Raw genomic sequence first — 21,455 nt, 5'->3', positions numbered from 1 at the left:
AATGTCTTTTTTAATTGTTTCCAGATTCGTATAGCACTAAATATTATAGGGTTTTCCCTATAAATTTTTTTGTTTAATTTAGACGTAGCAAATAATATCGAACCGATATCAAAAGGTAAACAATCTTCCTTTTCCATTTTTAACCAGTCTGGTTGATGATCTATTTCTTCCAACCAGAAATTCATATTTTTAATGTTAACTGCCCAGAAATAAAACAAAAAATTGGGTAAAACCAAGCCTCCATTTATTTTTGATTTACACAAGTGTCTTTTGTTTATCCTATGATTCTTATAATCCCAGATAAAATCATTAACAATAGAGTCCAATTTTTTAAAAAAGTTTTTTGCCAGATATATCGGAATTGTCTGAAAAAGATATAGTATTTGCGGTAAAAAAATCATTTTTATGGCATTGATTTTGCCTACCATTGAGATAGGAAGTGTTTTCCAGTATTGAATATTCTTATGTAGTTTGTTCAGTAATGGGGGGAAATTTGCTTTAAATAATGATGTATATATCTTAGTTACATAAATACCTAGATATTTAAATTTTTCATTTACTATTTTAAATGGAAATTGTTGTATTGTCTGTTTGTTATGTTCCCTTATTGGCATAATTTCACTTTTATTCCAATTTATTCTGTATCCTGAAAGTGAACCAAATTGGGTTATTAGCTTTAATAAGTTTGGAATACTAATTTCTGGTTTTGTAATGTAAATTAATACATCATCTGCGTATAGAGAAATTTTATTCACTGTGTCCTTTGTGTTATACCCATGTATTTCCGGATGCCCCCTAACTCTTTCTGCCAGTGGCTCAATAGCAAGCGCAAATAATAATGGAGATAATGGGCATCCTTGTCTACAACCTCTAGATAGGCTAAATTTAGGTGACAACCTTTGGTTTGTAAGTATTCTAGCCGTGGGATTTGTATATAACAGTTTTATCCATGTACAGAATTTCTCCCCTAGCTGCATATTTTCCATCACCGAAAATAAATAAGGCCATTCGACCTGATCAAATGCTTTTTCAGCGTCAAGTGAAATTATTGCTAGATCTTCATTAATAATTCTCTTAGAATATATAATATTAAATAATCTTCTTAGATTATAATATGAGTACCGTTTCTGAATAAAGCCTGTTTGGTCAGGGTGTATTAATTTATTCATCACTGTACCTAATCTATGCGCTAGTATTTTAGTTAAAATTTTCTGATCTGTATTTAAAAGTGCAATTGCTCTGTATGATCCCGGGTCTTCCAGATCTTTATCAGCTTTAGGAATAAGTGTTATTATTGATTCATTTAAAGTGTCTGGAAGTTTCTGTTGAGTATAGATATACTCATACAGTCTTTGTAAACGTGGGCTAAGCAAATCATAAAATTTTTTATAAAATTCGGAACCTAAACCATCTGGTCCTACTGCTTTACCAATTTTTAAAGAGCCAATAGACTCCTCAATATCCTTTATCGTAATCTCCCTTTCTAATAATTCTCTATCGTTTGAATCTAAACCTTTTAAATTACATTTTATTAAAAAATCTGCTATTCCTTCTGATTGTGCTACGGTTTTAGTTGAATAAAGGTTATGATAGTATTGGAGAAATCTATCATTTATATCCTTGGGCATTTTTAATAATTCTCCTGTCTCTGTTCTAATTTTATGAATTGTTTTTTCCCCTTCCATTTTTCGTAACTGACGTGCTAATAATTTTTGTGGTTTGTCTCCAAATTCAAAATGTAGTTGTTTGGTTTTTTGATAAAGTTTTATTACTTGTTCTGAATACATTTTATTTAATTTATATTTCAATACAGCAATTTTATTATGTTTTAAAGTAGATGGCATTCTCGCATTTTCTATATCTAGTTGCTTGATTTCAATTTCCAATGTTTGTTGCTTAATCCTGTTCTCTTTATTATAAAATGCTTGAGCAGAAATTAATGTACCTCGAACATACGCTTTAAACGTTTCCCACATAAGAGAAGTAGGTGTTTCGGGGTTGTCATTTACCTCAAAAAATATTTGAATCTGTTTAATAATATATTCCTGGCATGATCTTTCGTTCAAAATTTGTGGGTTAAATCTCCAATATGCTTGTTTCTCGGACATTCCATTTAATTTAATCATGAATGTTACAGGTGCGTGATCTGAGATTATAATGTTATGGTATTTTGAATTATAAATAAATGGGATAAACGTAGAGTCAACTAAAAAATAATCTATTCTTGAGTATGTTTTGTGTACTGGTGAGTAAAATGAATATTCCCGTCCCGTTGGGTTTTCTATTCTCCAGATATCCTTAATATTAGTGGTATTAATAAATGAATTTAGAAATACACTTGATTGAGATTTTACTTTTTTTTGCCTTGATGATCTGTCTAAGTATGGATCTAGTGTACAATTGAAGTCTCCTCCAATTATTAATTTATATTGTGTAAATTCAGGAATTTTATTAAATGTTTTATTAAAAAACTTGGGGTTATCAAAATTAGGCCCATAAACATTAAGAAGAATCACTTTTTCTCCATTTAACTCTCCAACTAATATAATATATCTACCATCAATATCCACTATTGTTGAAGAGTTCTTAAAAGGTATTCCTTTACGAATTAGTATTGCAACTCCTCTGGACTTATGGGAAAAGGAGGAATGATATGATTCAGCGATCCACTTAGCTTTAAGTCTATGTTGGGATTCCTTTTTAAGGTGTGTTTCTTGTAGAAATATTATATCTGTTTTGATTAAATTTAGATGTGCCAAAACTTTACCTCTTTTAATTGGTTCATTAATTCCCTTGACATTCCAACTACAAAATGTTATTCCCTGACCCCCTCTTATCATATTAACATCTTGCATATTGTTTCTAAGGTGGTCTATAACCGAGCAGAAGGTACAACACATAGAACCTGACCCTGCTCCCGAACCTCAAATAGATGAATTTAAAATCATATACATCGCTCTTCCGAACACATCTCCTTGTATTAGTCTTATTTTTCCATTCAAACATATGCCTGCATATTCTATTCCCCAGAATACTCTCCAGTAACTTATGAACTACAGATGTTAAGCTCAGCGGCCTATAGTTCCCAGCATTTTCCCTGCAGCCCTTCTTGAAAAGGGGTACAACATTTGCCCAAAGGGCTTTTTAATTTGACTGAAAACTTGTGGTAACTTGGCAGGCAGTCCACAGAGTTGAATCGGCACTAAACCAACATTACATGATATCTGGAAACAAAGCCTCTCTAAAAATGTCCATATAACACCAGAGATATTGCCTAATATGCTGATTATTTGCAGCAGTTAAACATAATCATGTTCCGAATTGATATCTGCATAGATAATCAGGTGGGAGGATATTTTGAAATTTCCTCTTCCCAGCACAGATACATTTAGGCCAATGGTGGGGCCTGGCTAACTGCAGCAAGTAGCACAAGCAAGGGTCTGAAGAAGGGTTTCGGCCCGAAACGTCGCCTATTTCCTTCGCTCCATAGATGCTGCTGCACCTGCTGAGTTTCCCCAGCAATTTTGTGTACCTTCGATATTCCAGCATCTGCAGTTCCCTTTTGAACACAAGCAAGGGTCTTCCTGATTTGTGCTGATCATCAGTATATGTTCCTATTTTGCTGGTTTTTTTTAATAGGAACTGAAAGTAATTCTGCTTGGCCCGCAGGTACTCAGACACTTCCTCCACTCTTTGCACTGGGTCACCACCAGTGCCGCTACACTTACAAGGATGAAAGTGACGTGAAGCAGGTGGACGCTGGCTTTGATGCACACAACATACCCTGTGATGTTATCTGGTTAGATATAGACCACACTGAAGGGAAACGCTACTTCACCTGGGACAAGACCAAATTTCCCGCTCCTCGGGAAATGCAGGAATATCTACGAACCAAAGATCGGAAGGTGAATCTAATGGGCAGTCTCTACAGTGTTTGGAGGCCAGTCACAGATGTAAATTATTCATTCTTAATGGATTCTTATTTGTCAGAGCTGGAATTGTTTGAATAATTTCCAAACTTCCATTATGGAAGTTTTTTAAGGTATCTTCCCAGTAGCTCTGCCCATGTTCTCTTCTCATTCCTTAGACTTAATTATATTTGTATTTGAGTCTCGAACAATGAATGCCAGGTGGCTGCTTGTTCGGACAAAGTACATACACACTTGCCGACTGTTAGGTTGATTCTTAAATATTTTTTCTTTCTCACTTTTTTGCTGGTTCTTTTCATTGTAACTCTTTGCTGGTGCTCACTGAGCACTGAAAGCCATTCAGTCTATTGTGCCTAGGCTGACTATTTTTTAAAGAGATCCAGCCAATTCCATTTCTCTGCTCATGTCACACTAAAATTATTAATTTCCACTAGCTTCTAACAGCATCATAAGCAGCTATTTCAGGTTAGATGCATCATTGGATTAAAAAAAAGTTATTTGTGTGTCTCTTGCTTAAAGCCTTGAATCTGTGACCTCCTGTCCTTATACCATCAACTAATGAGAACAACTTTTTTTTGTCTGCACTTATTTAATATTTGTACCATCTATCACAGCTCCTCCAATCTAAATTTGCAAGTAAAATATTTAATCTGCCCCATTCTGTGGGATTAGTGCTTTTGTTAAAGCCGGTTCCTTTAATTTCAGACTGATTCTCACATTGTTCCACAAAATATTCAAAACAGTTCTTGTTGCTATTTCCAAGATTTTATTCTTCAGGAATCGGTTGAAGTCTTGAGAATCAAAATAACTGCAGATGCTGTAAATCTGAAATAAAAGCTTGCCTGTTCTGATACAGACAGAAAGTGAAATATCTGAAATTGTTGAATTCAATATTGAGTACTGGCCAATTCTGCTGTTGGTTCTCCATCTGTAATATTGACTCAGTTTTTCTCTACACGAGCGCAGTCTGATCGGCTGGGTATTTCCTCCAGCTCTGGAATTTGCAGCTTCTTTGCTGTTGTTTTGTATATTTCTTTGCCAATCTCCTGGCATTCATTTAAATTTTGACAAGCCAATAGATCTGCCAGATCCACTGATCAGCTGTGTGATTGATTCTAATGAAAGGAGGTTGACCTGAAACATTAACACTGCTTTTGTTTTCCATATTTACCGCCTGACTTGTTGAACAATTAGAGTATTTGTATTTTTATTATTCTGATTAATTTCTGACATCCTTCAAAGTCAACGGTATCTAAATTAAAAAACCTTCTGTTTTGCCTCCCCTCTGCTCTCTCACACTGAACATCACATTCATTTGATACCACTGGAAAGTTGTTCCCTGAATTTTAGATACTTTACTGTTCTTATTACTCATCGCTACAGTACATCCAATGTGGCGATTTCTTGTTGGAGCCATCTGACAATAACTGTTGTACATGATCAGACATCTTCAGTGACAGAGAAGAAAGATGAGGGGGATGAAAACAAGACTCCTTTAGTGTTGCTGAGAATATCTTCTCTTGTGTCCCCAGCTGGTGGTTATCATTGACCCACACATCAAAGTGGATAAAAACTACTCTATCTATTGCGAAGCCAATTCCAAGAATAATTTCCAAACTTCCATTATGGAAGTTTTTTAAGGTATCTTCCCAGTAGCTCTGCCCATGTTCTCTTCTCATTCCTTAGACTTAATTATATTTGTATTTGAGTCTCGAACAATGAATGCCAGGTGGCTGCTTGTTCGGACAAAGTACATACACACTTGCCGACTGTTAGGTTGATTCTTAAATATTTTTTCTTTCTCACTTTTTTGCTGGTTCTTTTCATTGTAACTCTTTGCTGGTGCTCACTGAGCACTGAAAGCCATTCAGTCTATTGTGCCTAGGCTGACTATTTTTTAAAGAGATCCAGCCAATTCCATTTCTCTGCTCATGTCACACTAAAATTATTAATTTCCACTAGCTTCTAACAGCATCATAAGCAGCTATTTCAGGTTAGATGCATCATTGGATTAAAAAAAAGTTATTTGTGTGTCTCTTGCTTAAAGCCTTGAATCTGTGACCTCCTGTCCTTATACCATCAACTAATGAGAACAACTTTTTTTTGTCTGCACTTATTTAATATTTGTACCATCTATCACAGCTCCTCCAATCTAAATTTGCAAGTAAAATATTTAATCTGCCCCATTCTGTGGGATTAGTGCTTTTGTTAAAGCCGGTTCCTTTAATTTCAGACTGATTCTCACATTGTTCCACAAAATATTCAAAACAGTTCTTGTTGCTATTTCCAAGATTTTATTCTTCAGGAATCGGTTGAAGTCTTGAGAATCAAAATAACTGCAGATGCTGTAAATCTGAAATAAAAGCTTGCCTGTTCTGATACAGACAGAAAGTGAAATATCTGAAATTGTTGAATTCAATATTGAGTACTGGCCAATTCTGCTGTTGGTTCTCCATCTGTAATATTGACTCAGTTTTTCTCTACACGAGCGCAGTCTGATCGGCTGGGTATTTCCTCCAGCTCTGGAATTTGCAGCTTCTTTGCTGTTGTTTTGTATATTTCTTTGCCAATCTCCTGGCATTCATTTAAATTTTGACAAGCCAATAGATCTGCCAGATCCACTGATCAGCTGTGTGATTGATTCTAATGAAAGGAGGTTGACCTGAAACATTAACACTGCTTTTGTTTTCCATATTTACCGCCTGACTTGTTGAACAATTAGAGTATTTGTATTTTTATTATTCTGATTAATTTCTGACATCCTTCAAAGTCAACGGTATCTAAATTAAAAAACCTTCTGTTTTGCCTCCCCTCTGCTCTCTCACACTGAACATCACATTCATTTGATACCACTGGAAAGTTGTTCCCTGAATTTTAGATACTTTACTGTTCTTATTACTCATCGCTACAGTACATCCAATGTGGCGATTTCTTGTTGGAGCCATCTGACAATAACTGTTGTACATGATCAGACATCTTCAGTGACAGAGAAGAAAGATGAGGGGGATGAAAACAAGACTCCTTTAGTGTTGCTGAGAATATCTTCTCTTGTGTCCCCAGCTGGTGGTTATCATTGACCCACACATCAAAGTGGATAAAAACTACTCTATCTATTGCGAAGCCAATTCCAAGAATAATTTCCAAACTTCCATTATGGAAGTTTTTTAAGGTATCTTCCCAGTAGCTCTGCCCATGTTCTCTTCTCATTCCTTAGACTTAATTATATTTGTATTTGAGTCTCGAACAATGAATGCCAGGTGGCTGCTTGTTCGGACAAAGTACATACACACTTGCCGACTGTTAGGTTGATTCTTAAATATTTTTTCTTTCTCACTTTTTTGCTGGTTCTTTTCATTGTAACTCTTTGCTGGTGCTCACTGAGCACTGAAAGCCATTCAGTCTATTGTGCCTAGGCTGACTATTTTTTAAAGAGATCCAGCCAATTCCATTTCTCTGCTCATGTCACACTAAAATTATTAATTTCCACTAGCTTCTAACAGCATCATAAGCAGCTATTTCAGGTTAGATGCATCATTGGATTAAAAAAAAGTTATTTGTGTGTCTCTTGCTTAAAGCCTTGAATCTGTGACCTCCTGTCCTTATACCATCAACTAATGAGAACAACTTTTTTTTGTCTGCACTTATTTAATATTTGTACCATCTATCACAGCTCCTCCAATCTAAATTTGCAAGTAAAATATTTAATCTGCCCCATTCTGTGGGATTAGTGCTTTTGTTAAAGCTGGTTCCTTTAATTTCAGACTGATTCTCACATTGTTCCACAAAATATTCAAAACAGTTCTTGTTGCTATTTCCAAGATTTTATTCTTCAGGAATCGGTTGAAGTCTTGAGAATCAAAATAACTGCAGATGCTGTAAATCTGAAATAAAAGCTTGCCTGTTCTGATACAGACAGAAAGTGAAATATCTGAAATTGTTGAATTCAATATTGAGTACTGGCCAATTCTGCTGTTGGTTCTCCATCTGTAATATTGACTCAGTTTTTCTCTACACGAGCGCAGTCTGATCGGCTGGGTATTTCCTCCAGCTCTGGAATTTGCAGCTTCTTTGCTGTTGTTTTGTATATTTCTTTGCCAATCTCCTGGCATTCATTTAAATTTTGACAAGCCAATAGATCTGCCAGATCCACTGATCAGCTGTGTGATTGATTCTAATGAAAGGAGGTTGACCTGAAACATTAACACTGCTTTTGTTTTCCATATTTACCGCCTGACTTGTTGAACAATTAGAGTATTTGTATTTTTATTATTCTGATTAATTTCTGACATCCTTCAAAGTCAACGGTATCTAAATTAAAAAACCTTCTGTTTTGCCTCCCCTCTGCTCTCTCACACTGAACATCACATTCATTTGATACCACTGGAAAGTTGTTCCCTGAATTTTAGATACTTTACTGTTCTTATTACTCATCGCTACAGTACATCCAATGTGGCGATTTCTTGTTGGAGCCATCTGACAATAACTGTTGTACATGATCAGACATCTTCAGTGACAGAGAAGAAAGATGAGGGGGACGAAAACAAGACTCCTTTAGTGTTGCTGAGAATATCTTCTCTTGTGTCCCCAGCTGGTGGTTATCATTGACCCACACATCAAAGTGGATAAAAACTACTCTATCTATTGCGAAGCCAATTCCAAGAAGTATTTTGTGATGGATAAAGATGGGGAGGAATACCAAGGTTCTTGTTGGCCAGGTAAGGGAAAAGTTATAACTCTTGAGTGAAGATCAGATGTAAAGATTGACATACCCAATGACCAGATCTGGGATCCACTCATAAAGGTGGAAGTAGGACCAGTTATTCTAAGTGGTCTATGTCACTTGGTACAAAAGTTCACACTGTATTTATACACTGAACATAAAAGATTAAGGTGCTTGGGGATGTGCTAGGTTTATGAATGAATATCATTTGTGCATGAATGTAAGTTCTTTATGTGTGCTGTGTCTCGATTCTTCTCTGGTATTGTGGGAAGAACAGAGCTGTTCTTTCATTTTGTCATGAACATGAGCAGCACTTCATTCTGTGGGAATCGGACTGTACTCCACCTAAGTTGCCCTCTGCGCAAGGCTAAACATGCCTGGTTCAAGTGGCCCACATAGTCAACAACCTGAACACCTGCATGACCTGTTTTTTGGTAATAGGAACATGTTTTTGAGGGAAAAATTACAGACTGCTGGATCACAATAGTTAACCTTGTAAACAAGTGTACGTGACTGACCTTGCATTTCTGCTATCCAAAATGATATAAAAATGCAGCATGCTTTGTGTCTACAGAACAGTCTCTTGCTTGACTGTTCTTCATGTTATTGCAAATAAAGAATTTAATTATCACTCGCGTTTCATGTAAAATATTCCACCAGTACCAGTGCATGCCCAAGTCTTGCTCTGTTCCTAGCAGCCTCAAGAGTCAGTCGGAAATGCAATATCTCAAAAAGAATGAAGTAAATCTCCAGTGTCAATGTTTGACTGGTTTTATTGTGGAAAAACTTTATCTGTTTTTGTGCTTTACCAGGTATCTCAGCCTACTTAGATTTCACAAACCCCGTAGTCCGCAACTGGTATGCTGACAAGCATGGATTAGATCAATATAAGGTAATTATCCAAAAGATTATTTTCATGCTCATTTTAAAGTCACAAAAGGATAGAAAAATAAAAGACGGAAGGTTTTGATTTGATGTCTTTCTAAGTTGCAATTTTTATATATATTAATTGCTGGCATTTCAGGATACTCAGAAAGGTGGTACTTGCACCATGCACAGGTGATGAGATTTTTTTTGCAGTGAGCGCTTCACTTTGCAATATGCCTGTCTATATTATTACAATGAAAATTTTGTGTCAATGTTTGTACCATAGAATCCATAAAATTGATGTGATTAAGGCTAGTGTGCAAATGTCAGCTAGCTGCTGTGTAGAAACTTTTCAGATCTTGTCTGGACAATTGTGGGAAGTGGAGGACTGATTTGTAGAACAGAAACCAGTGAGACATGGGATAGATAATAATGCTCCAAATTAGAAGAGCACAAAACAAGTGCTAAGCTAATTCTGGCGACAAAAAACGAGAATAGGGTGCCCAAAATGAAGGGAACCAGAGAAGGAGGCCAAAAAAGGAAGTAGCAAATGAATTGAGAATGGAAAGAGAGAGACAAAGAGGGGAAAAGAGAGGGGGTGTGGGAGAGCACACACTCTAGTACATATTTGGAACTCCATTGGTAATAGAATCCATATGAGATTGTGATACTGGTTTTCTTTCATGATAATGCAAAGCAACTGTAACTGCATCAGTTTGAAGAAGGGTCCCGATCTTAAACGTTGCCTATCCATATTGTCGAGCAATGCTGCCTGACTGCTGAGTTACTATAGCACTGTATTTTTTTTTTAGCTCTAATGACTTGTCAGGTTACTTTACATTTCATTTGATTTTCTTTTCCTTGCCTTCATGTGAACGGGGTGTAATACATGCTGGTAATTTATAATTGCGCACCTTGCTTTTCCACTTAAGTTCAGTTTCACCTCCTTGGAGTTCGTGGAGACTGGATTTCTTGAGATACTGAGTAAAATATTGGAAGGCAATGACTGCCTGTAGAATATACTCCTTAGTTAGGGAGGAAAAACTGAGTGGGAAGTTTGCTACTGCATTGAATACATTGTTATGTTGCAGGATTCAACAGACATTCTCTTTGTGTGGAATGACATGAATGAGCCGGCTGTGTTCGGTGCACCGGAGCTGACCATGCCTAAGGATGCTGTACATGCAGGTGGATGGGAGCACAGAGAAATGCACAATCTCTATGGTTTTTATCAGGTAAACTCTACCATTCAGCTGGTTTATTAATTATATTTTATTGGAAACTGCTAGACTTTACTGATGATATGGATAATGGAGAAAACACATGCACACATAGAATTAGATTTTCCAATGCATTTTTCCTTAATGTATTCAGGTTTTGTGCATTTATGACCATTAAACTGGGAACTTTAATGCTGAGGATGAGGAGAGTATTAGGTGAGAGATAACCCAGTAAAGCTTGTTAAAGTCTGAGACAATTATACATTATGGGTTAAACTCAGATCAGCTATTGCTGAACCACTTTTGTTTTTTTTTTTTGTTTCTCGCACTATTCATTCCCATCAAACGCTATTCCCAATAAATGGTGTGTTGACCTGTTTTTCCTGTTTTAAACTACCGTTCCCCACGTTGTCAAACCATATTGTTTGTGGTGGTCGGTCAGTTTTTGTGTAGGGAATATGCAGAATGCTTAGCAGTGTAACCTTTTGACAAATGCGGGGTTTTTGCTCTTGAATGAATGCTTGCAGTGAATACAAACCAAATCCAGACCTCTTTTTGACCTGACGGGTTATCATCTCATAAAATGTAGGTGTTGGGCAAAATTAACGTGCCAGACTGTTTCCTGAACTACTTTTGACCACATAATGTGGTGTCAGGAAGGAGATCTCCAAATTCTTCTCTCCAAATGAGTCAGGATTTCTACCTAAGATTCCTTACCTACGATTCTACCCAGGATTGTCAAAGCAGGACTGCCTTGGTTGGCCTAATGTTTCTATTTGCTCTTGAACCTATCACCTCATACAGTGCCTCTATCTTGGTCCTTCTAGAACAGTGCTTCCTTGCCACAGTTGCATGCTTGCATGCTTTCCACCATTGCTTGCTTGTATATTCTCCATTATTGCAACAACTTCCAATTCCCTGGCACCCACCATGGGCTTCCAGTCCTTATACATATCCATCCTCCATCAGAAAGGCCGTCAGGCCCCCTGCTTCTTTCTAGAACATGGATCAAATCAGCCCTCCTTGCCTAACACTCTCCTCCACCTGGCAGAACATGTTCTCACCCGTAACAATTTCTCTTTTGAGTTATCCCACTTTCTACAAATAAGAGGTATAGACATTGGCACTCACATGGGCCCCAGCTATGCCTCTAAGCAGCCCTTGTTCCAAGGCACCATTCCTCAACTCTTTCTCGGCTAAACTGATGACTGCATTGGTGTTGCTTTTGCAACCATGAGGGACTCGTCAATTTTATCAGCTTTGCCTCCAACCTTTACGTGGCCCTCAATTCATTTGAACTATTTCCATATCCTCTCTGCTTTCTTGATCTTGCTGTCTTCATCACATGAGACAAACTGTCTACTGACGTTTACTACAAACCCATGGACTCCTTAACTACACCTCCTCACACCCTATCTTTTATATGAACTATAATTTTCTCTCAGATTCTCCTCCTCCTCTGCATCTGTTCACGAGATGAGGCTTTTCACTCCAAGATATCTGAAATGTCCTCCTTTTTCAGGAATCTTCCACTATGGTTGACCAAGTTCCCACCGGTATCTCCTCTATATCCCGCACTTCTGCTCTGTTCTACCCTCCCCTAAAAAGAACAGTGGTAAAGCACCCTTAGTCTGTGCCTTCCACCCCACCAGCCTCCACTCCTGACCCCTTTCTACTTTCTGCAGGGACCATTTTTTCCAGGATTCCCTGGTTCACTCATCCTTCCTCTGAAAATATGGGAGGTGTAGCCTGTCCCTACTCCTCTTCCATCACCTCCATCTATGGACCTAAGTAGCCCTTCCAGACGAGGCAGAGATTCACCTGATGTGGCGTCCTCTACATCGGGAAGACCAAATGCAGATCAGACAATCACTTTGCTGTGTACCTGTGCTCTGTTCGTGATGGCCATCTGGATCTCCTGGTGGATAGCCATTTTAATTAATTCCCCTTGCCTTTCCCACACCGACCTATCATTCTCAGCCTCGCCTGTTGCCAGGGTGAGGGCAAATGCAAACTAGAGGAACAGCACCTTATATTCCACATAGGTAGCCTACAAGCCAATAACAGGTACAATGAATTCTCCAATTTCAGATAACCGCCACCTGCTGTATCGTTTTCTCATTCCTCCTATCTACCCTGGACTCTCACACACCCCACTTCTTCCCTTAGGCCCCTATTACCCTGTTCCTTTCCCCTCCCCCCTTAAATTATCCAACACCTACACACTTCTTCCATTGGATTGTTCAAAAGGGAACTGCAGATGCTGGAATATCGAAGGTACACAAAATTGCTGGGGAAACTCAGCGGGTGCAGCAGCATCTATGGAGCGAAGGAAATAGGCGACGTTTCGGGCCGAAACCCTTCTTCAGACTGATGGGGGGTGGGGAAAGAAAGAAGGAAAAGGGGAGGAGGAGGAGGAGCCCGAGGGCGGGCGGATGGGAGGGTGGGAGGAGACAGCTAGAGGGTTAAGGAAGGGGAGGAGACAGCACGGGCTAGCCAAATTGGGAGAATTCAATGTTAATGCCATAAGGACGCAAGGTCCCCAGACGGAATATGAGGTGCTGTTCCTCCAATTTCCGCTGTTGCTCACTCTGGCAATGGAGGAGACCCAGGACAGAGAGGTCGGATTGGGAATGGGAGGGGGAGTTGAAGTGCTGAGCCACCGGGAGGTCAGGTAGGTTATTGCGGACTGAGCGGAGGTGTTCGGCGAAACGATCGCCCAACCTACGCTTGGTCTCACCGATGTAAATCAGCTGACATCTAGAGCAGCGGATGCAGTAGATGAGGTTGGAGGAGATACAGGTGAACCTTTGTCGCACCTGGAACGACTGCTTGGGACCTTGAATGGAGTCGAGGGGGGAGGTGAAGGGACAGGTGTTGCATTTCTTGCGGTTGCAACGGAAAGTGCCCGGGGAGGGGGTGGTGCGGGAGGGAAGGGAAGAATTAACGAGGGAGTTGCGGAGGGAGCGGTCTTTGCGGAAGGCAGACATGGGGGGAGATGGGAAGATGTGGCGAGTGGTGGGGTCACGTTGACGTCTTCCATTGGATCTCTGTTCCCATCTGCCACCATCCCTCCTTATTTGGTATCACTTCATCTTCCTTTCTTATTAGATTCCAGAATCCACAAACTTTTAATCTTCACTTATCACGTCCCAGCAGCTTGCTGTCTCTATTCTTTCCTCCCCCACCTGACCATTACCTCTCAGGCAATTGCCTTCCCAATTGCCTCCACATATAGCTTGCGAGCTCTTGCCCTATTCCTTCCCCTCACCTCTTTATATTCGCTACTTTCCCTCTACTCTTTCAGTCCTGTCAGGTAGCCTATCTGTAAACCTGCTGGATTCTCAGAAAAAGGACATTTTCATTCGTTTTCGCGTATAAACTGAAAGCCAGCTGACATTTTTCTTGTTTTGCCTCAGCAAAGGGCAACGGCAGAAGGTCTGATCCGTCGATCTGGAGGAAAAGAAAGACCATTTGTTTTGACTCGGTCCTTTTTTGCGGGATCACAGAGATATGGTTAGTGAAATTGAAAGCTTTTAATGGCGATATGGAGTTACTGGCTGATAGTCTAAGCCTTTAATTTCGGTAATTTACAACAGCATTGTGATTGAGAGTGAAAGTTCTTTGGAACTTCATGGATTGATCATCTAGAGTTAAATGGCTTTACACTTAGTCTTTATCGTTAAGTAGCAATGATTTCTCAAATTTGACATGCTTTCCTGAATGCTAAACCCTCTGTTTATCCAAATGTATCACATTCTGCATGTTCTTTAGAGGATGTTTAAAGTGCTGGTTGTCCCAATTTATGGAGAGAATAGTATAAAGTGAGAAAGCCATCTTATGCACATAAAAGCTAAGATTCAGGGTAAAAAACAAACTGTTGGAGGAATTCAGTGGGTCTGGCAGCAGAGGGATAGTTGACATTTCTTGTTGAAAGTGTAGATGGGAGTTAGCCAGTATAAAGAGGTGAAGGGAGGAGTGAAGCAAGGGCTGGCAGGCAATAGGTAGGACCAGGTGAGGAGGGGGTTGACAGGCAGATGGAACCAGATGGAGACGGGGTGGTTGGGCTGAAGGTAGGGACAGAGGCCGGAAGATGATGTTGAAACAGCAAAAGGCTATTAAGGAATGTGTGGTGAGACTAAATGAAGGAGGGATGATGAGCAAATGAAACCAACGGGGAGGAAATAAGAGACCCAGTAGATTAAGTACGTGGATGATGGGCAGATGGTGGTGGAACCATGTGGTGGAGGGGAAAGAGACAAGAAAGGGAGGCTGCAATGTAGAGGGGTGGGGCAAAAGAACCTTTAATAGATCAGGAGAGTAAATAACACAATGGGTGCGAGTTACCTGAAAATATAGAATTCAGTGTTCATGCTTTTAGGTTATAGATTGCCCAAACAGAATATGGGATGTTGTTCTCCCAGTTTGTGTTTGACTTAACCTTGGCAGTGGAGAAGGCCAAGGATAGACAGTTCGGTTTGGGAGTGGGAAAGGAGTGTTGACATGGCTTGCAACATTACTGAGCTGCAATGAAGGGAGAAGAATTGGTAAATGTTCCCGTGATTGCAAAGCAGCCAGCAACTTTGTCAACAGCTGCAAGATCTAGTCTTAGTTCTGTGACTGGGATCCTTTCCATTGAGAGACTCTTAAGATCTTTAAGGCTGACACTTGTATTGACGTGTGCACAGTACTCACCAGTGGTGCAATAAGCAGCAGCCCAGTCATGTGGGCATAGGAGCCCCTCCCAATATTGAATGCTCAGCTATTTATTGGACCCTGCACTCTGAAATGTTCAAGCTCAGATATGGGCACACCCAATTCCATGTATGAGTAAAGATCTGCAGCTCTTGGGGAGGGGCAGTGCTGAGTCATTTTGGGGTTGCAGTGATCTGAAATTTGCCCTTGTGGTGCTGGTACTTTCAAAAAGTTGCCACAGACTTGTCTGTTCCTAGTTATTTCACTACGGTGGGAAATAGTAGATGTACATACAAATCTGAATCTCTGATTTCAAAGGCTGTTACTCAACCTATTTTATTCACTTGCAAGTTATGGACATTGCTGGCAAGGCCAGCATTTATTGTCCATCCCCAATCATCCTCAAAGATAGCGGTGAGCTATCTCACTAAATTGTTGTAGTCCTTTGGGTGAAGTTTTTCTGCTGTGAGCTACATGGTCTGCAAAATCAAACTATAAAGTATAAAACTGTGTGCATGGGATGTGTAGAATGCTTAAAAGTGTTATATTTTGTCCTACCGCAAGGTCTTTGCCAAGGGCAAACTTCCCATCCATGAAGTGAATTCTAATTCCCTGAACTCCTTCAAGCCAAACCCAGACAGTATTTTATCCTTGCGGGTTACCATCTGTGTTTCCAAAAACTGATTTTGATCACATAAAGTGCTGATAGTACGTTTTGGTTAGGGAGTTCCAGAATTTAGACCCAGCAGCTCTGAAGGCACACTAATGTATTTCCAAGTCATAATGGTACATTACTTGGAGAGGAATCACCAGGTGGTGGTGTTCCCTAGTTGTGGCTGCCTTTGTCTTTTTTGGTCATGCTGCTATCTAAAAGTAGCCTTGGGTGAAAAAGTGTAATGCATTTTGTAGGGTATGCATCATGCTATTAGGATGCTTGATGGGTCCTAGATACATCCTTTAATAAGAGGAAAAATGCAGAAGTGTTTTATTAATTAATGTGAACTGTCTCATTAACATTAGAAAAATCACTGAATTACTACCTGAACTGCTTTTTATTGCTTATTTTGTTTATTAGGAGCAGTATGGACAGGAGACAATGTAGCTGACTGGAGTTACCTTAAAATCTCAATCCCAATGCTACTTAATCTCAGTATAACAGGCATCTCATTTTGTGGAGGTAAGAGTCAATGTTGAGAAAAGATTGAATTTGCAATAACATGCCACATTCTCAGATATCTCTCAAGCTTCACAACCAATATGTTTGAAGAGAGTTGTCAGTGTTATTACATTGATGAAGACAAGTGTACAACTGGATCTCACAACCCGCAATGAAATAACTGATCATTTAGATAGGTCTCATGTTATTAGCCAAGATATCAGAATAATTCTCATGGATTGTCCCAGTGCACTGAATCTTTCAGTTAAACCCGAATGAAGGGACAGGGAATCCGATAGATGTCTTATTTAAAAAAAATGTTCCTGTTAGAGTCAGCTTTGATTACATTTCAGGTCTGTGCAAGGGGATTTGTACTTGTGGACTTGTGAGTGTGGTGCCACTTATCAAGACATGAAAAACTTCAGCCATGGAACATAAAGAATGGTAGAAAACCGAAAGTCATTGCTCAAATATTGTGTGGGTGATGTGCCAGCTGAGCCTACAAGTCAAAGATAAAACAAGTCTGATGGAGCATCTGAATGGCTTAATCTTCTGTTCAAACTTACTTATACATGCATTGCTAATGTGAGGTTATAATGTTATAAAACTGAGGTCATAAATAAAGACATATACTGAAAACACTCAGCAAGTCAGGCATGTGGGAAGGAAAACAGAGTTACCAGAGATCAAAGACCTTTATCAGAGTTGGGAAATTGAAGAAACTATTTTTATCTGTGATGGTAAGTTAAGCAAATGGAAAGAGGGAAGGGAATATCGCTGGTGGGTCATGGCATCTGTCAGATGAAAAAGCTTAAAGTGTTTCAGCTTTGTAATTGAATATTATCAGGGCAACCCTATAATTTAAAGGGGCAATTTAAAGGAGTTTTGTTCTGTGACCCATTGCTCTGTTTGCAAATACAGCAGGGTTGTCACATGGTCAATAATGTATGCAGGGTATTTTATTGTGCGAGTTGGCCTTGGCAGCATTTTGGCCTTGGCAGTATTTTGGCCTTGGAAGTATTTTGGCCTTGGCAATATTTTGGCAGTTATTTCCAAGCTGCCTTTCCCCATCTTTTCTCAGAGCTTTGCCAATTAAAAAAACCCCATTAAAGTGAAGGAAGTGTCCCAAGCAAAAGGGGAGCGCACTTTGTCTTTTATTCCACCTTTCACTCTTCACAAATATTTGTTTTGTCTTCAGCGGATGTAGGTGGGTTTGCACAGAACCCTGATCCAGAGCTCCTTGTTCGTTGGTACCAGGCTGGTGCGTACCAGCCTTTCCTGAGGAACCATTCCAACACAGATACAAAGCGACGAGAACCTTGGTTGTTTGGAGAGGAAAATACCAGAATCATCAGGGAATCAATTCATGAGCGATACACCTTGCTGCCGTTCTGGTATACACTTTTCTACATGGCTCACACCAAGGCAGAACCGGTAATCAGGTAATCAGCGCTTCCACTTCCTCCGATAAACAGGGGGTGTTCATCAACAGATGCTGATTTACAGTTACGGGAATTGGAAGGTGAGGGGTGGTGATTACATTTTATTAAGATTTTTCTTGACAGATACCTGAATAGAATAAACCTTTATTTTTACATACCTCTTTATACTTAACATATATTTGAATTCCAGGCTGGTACATTGTAGAAGGAGCTGTTACTCAAATCTCTCCTTTACCTTTCACCTGAAAGAATTGATGTTCTGAGGCATAATTTATTTGACTGCTGACGCTTCTCTGGTATCTCAGTTAGAGACTATTAGAGTTTGATTCTCACAATAACAAAAGTTTTTTTTCCTGCAATATTTTCAAAGGTAAGTCTTTTATAATTATATATTTATTTTTGCCATTGCAAGTTCAAAATACTAAAGGCTGTCTGTTACATTGTTTAATAGAGTATCATTGCACTAATATCAATTTGCAGCGATTGTTTGTCAATTTCGATGGCCACCGGATGACAGACTGTTCTAAAGATGCAATACTATCTGATTACTGCAGGATATTTCCGGAGACTTATTTTTTCCCCAAGATAGCTATATTTCTGCGTGTGAATTTCCAAACTATGTTTTTACTGGTTCTCTAGTTCCAGATCAGAATTGTGTTGTAACCAATTCGGCCCATGTAATATAAATGGGGTTTCCTAATTTGCGTGATATCTAATTTGCATTATAGAAATATGCTTTATAATAGAACTACCTGTTCTTTAAAACTGTACCTGGATTTATTTATTATTTTAGCAGTGTATTGCAGTAGAATATAATGCAGAGAATTTGTCTCACTAGGGCTTCTGCAAACTGACAATGAGTGATTATTTCCTGAATGGAGTATTTATTTGAAGCCAATTTAATTCCCAGTTTCAGCATTAAAAATACAGTAACCGCTTGTTACAATGATCCATATATGCGGTGGGGAGGGGGGGGAGGGGGGAGGGGCCGTGAGGAATGGTGGGCGTTGTTGCCAATTGTCCACTATATCTGAATCGGGGATTATCATTGTACAAGTAGTAGAAACAAGCAACTGCCGATGCTGGTTAATGCAGAAAAGGACGGAAAATGTAGGAGTAACTCAGCTGATTAGGCAACATCTCTGGAGAACATGGATAGGTGATGTTTCGAGTTGAGACCCTTCTTCAGACATTCCGGTCCGGAACTGGGCCTGGATCCAGGTGAGAGTTGAGGCGAGGATTGGAGGGGTCATGGACTGGACCCGCAGACGGCTGGAATATAGTTAAGGCTTGGTGGTGGCAGCGGAGACAGCAGTCGCAGTCTGGAAGCAGCTGAGGAAGCTATGTTAGCCGCGGGTGGCATCAGCAGCCTGACCTGGCGGTGAACATTGGTAGGTCCGTCCGCTATAATCGAGGTCCGTAATAAAGAGTTATGTAAAAATGAGGGTTTACTCTACTCATAAGTTAAATATAAATTAATCAAAGTTCACCCTGCATTGTCCAAGGAATCTACCTTGATTGGAACACTCACAGGTCAAAATGTCTCCCAGTTTCCTGATAATGTGGAACAGCAAATGGAGTAGATGTATATTGATATGTTATTAATATGCAGGTCTGTGGTGAGTGGAATTCAGAGAATTGCCATATCATCTATGTTTGACCTTTGAAACGATCATTTAGAATATTTTCCACATGGTGAGAACTCTCCACAGATGCTGCTTCATCTGATGAATATTTCCAGCATTTCGTATTTTTTTCACTGGTGATGTCCTTATGATTTAAGTAAATGATTGGTCATATTTCGTTTCACAGGCCTTTATGGGTGGAGTTCCCCGAGGAGACCAACACATTTGCAATTGATGACGAGTATTTGATAGGTATGTGAAGACATTAATAACTTGCTTGTTTAGCCAGTGCAATCATAGCCTGTAACTTGGCTAGGTTGTAAAGTGTGAGGATGACAATGGCATGCTTTAAGAGGTTGTAGATGGGTAAGGTATACAGACACTTTATAGATGAAAATGAATGCAGAGAACTGATGTATTCTGAAAATAAAGTGATGTGTATTAAATGATATAATTTGAAATCTTGGAATATAGTAGATAGCGATACAAGTTTCTCAGGATGTTTAAAGATAAAATGCATAGAGTCGTGACGACACACGGCTTCAGTCATGGAGCCGTAGAACACAAAATGAAACTTTTTACAATGTCAGAATAAACTAAAGAACTGTAACCAACTCTGAGTGCCATGGCTTATATAGGATGTCATGGTCATGAAGAGAACACAGAGGAGATTTACTGGAATGGACCAAGATTGAAGAACTTAATGTGGAAAATAATTAGACAATTACTTCTAAATAAAGCTGTTGGAATCTGAAATAGAGATACATGAGCTCAAAAGGAAAGGGGGGAATGTTCAAGAGTGTTTATTTGTCATTTGCACCGGATGCGAACTCGAATAATGATATTTGTGTTTGCTGTAGCTTTACAGACCCATGAGACTCAACAACAATAACAATATATATGCAATAAATTACCAGTTATGCTAAATAAACTGTACCATGATAGTTCAAAAACCAAAGTACATAAAGCAACCAGGGTAGTGCAAAGTTCCTAATAGTTTGGTGCTGTGGTAGGGTTGTGCTGGATTCAAGAGCCTGGTGATCTTTGGGAAGAAGTTATTTAAGAATCTGGAGTTAATGAGTTCTTAGGCTCCAGTACATAGCAGCAAGAAGAGAGCGTGATGAAAAAAGAATATCTGTCCAAGAATGTAATCTAACAGAAGGAAAGCATTACTTGGCAGAGGGGAAGAAGCAAGTTGTTGAGGACAGAGTTGTGGTGACTCTGCTCCCCTGCTTTCTTAAATCAACAACCAACTAACCTTCAGGACTAGGTTGTTGTTCTGACACCACGACTCAAAGCACCTGATCTCTTTCCTGTATTCTGTCTCATCATTGTTGATCTGGTCGACAACAGTGGCATCATCAGTGAAAAAGATCGAGTTGCCGCTACATTTGGCCACACAATTATGAGTAAATAGAGAGTAGAACAGGAGACTGGGCACACCATTCTGAGGAGTATCAGTGTTGAGGGTCGGGGTGGAGGAAATGTTATGACCAATTCTAGCTGGCTGAGGTTTGGCAATCAGGAAGATTTCAGTAGTTACAGATGGAGGTGTCACAGCCAGGGTCCAAAAATGTAGAAATGAGCTTACTCGGTATTACAGTGTTGAAGGTTGAACTGTAGTTAATGAATAACATCCTGACATAGTGTTCGTATTGTCAAGGTGATTCAGATCTGAAAGTTGTGTAATGGAGATGAGTCTTCCATAGAAGGTACACAAAAATGCTGGAGAAACTCAGCGGGTGAGGCAGCATCTATGGAGCGAAGGAATAGTCTTCCATAGACCTATTTCTCCAGTGCG

The 21,455-nt window shown here is 39.4% G+C and overlaps 1 protein-coding gene across 5 annotated transcripts in view; it reads left to right on the top strand.

Moving 5' to 3' along the window:
* ganc (glucosidase alpha, neutral C) overlaps window positions 1–21,455 on the top strand; it is a 68,734-nt gene that overhangs the window by 32,123 nt on the left and 15,156 nt on the right. For all 5 annotated transcript variants that reach the window (XM_033026699.1, XM_033026703.1, XM_033026700.1 and 2 more), the window contains 8 exons: window positions 3,670–3,905; window positions 8,518–8,644; window positions 9,462–9,541; window positions 10,608–10,751; window positions 14,156–14,252; window positions 16,507–16,608; window positions 17,786–18,029; window positions 19,842–19,906. In XM_033026699.1, the coding sequence (XP_032882590.1) occupies window positions 3,670–3,905; window positions 8,518–8,644; window positions 9,462–9,541; window positions 10,608–10,751; window positions 14,156–14,252; window positions 16,507–16,608; window positions 17,786–18,029; window positions 19,842–19,906 (1,095 nt within the window). The remainder of the gene's footprint in view (window positions 1–3,669; window positions 3,906–8,517; window positions 8,645–9,461; window positions 9,542–10,607; window positions 10,752–14,155; window positions 14,253–16,506; window positions 16,609–17,785; window positions 18,030–19,841; window positions 19,907–21,455) is intronic.

The sequence above is a fragment of the Amblyraja radiata genome, chromosome 9 (assembly GCF_010909765.2).
Source record: "Amblyraja radiata isolate CabotCenter1 chromosome 9, sAmbRad1.1.pri, whole genome shotgun sequence".
Taxonomy (NCBI): Eukaryota; Metazoa; Chordata; class Chondrichthyes; order Rajiformes; family Rajidae; genus Amblyraja; species Amblyraja radiata.
The sequence above is the reverse complement of the archived record's forward strand: the minus strand, read 5'-3'. Positions and strand labels throughout refer to the sequence as shown.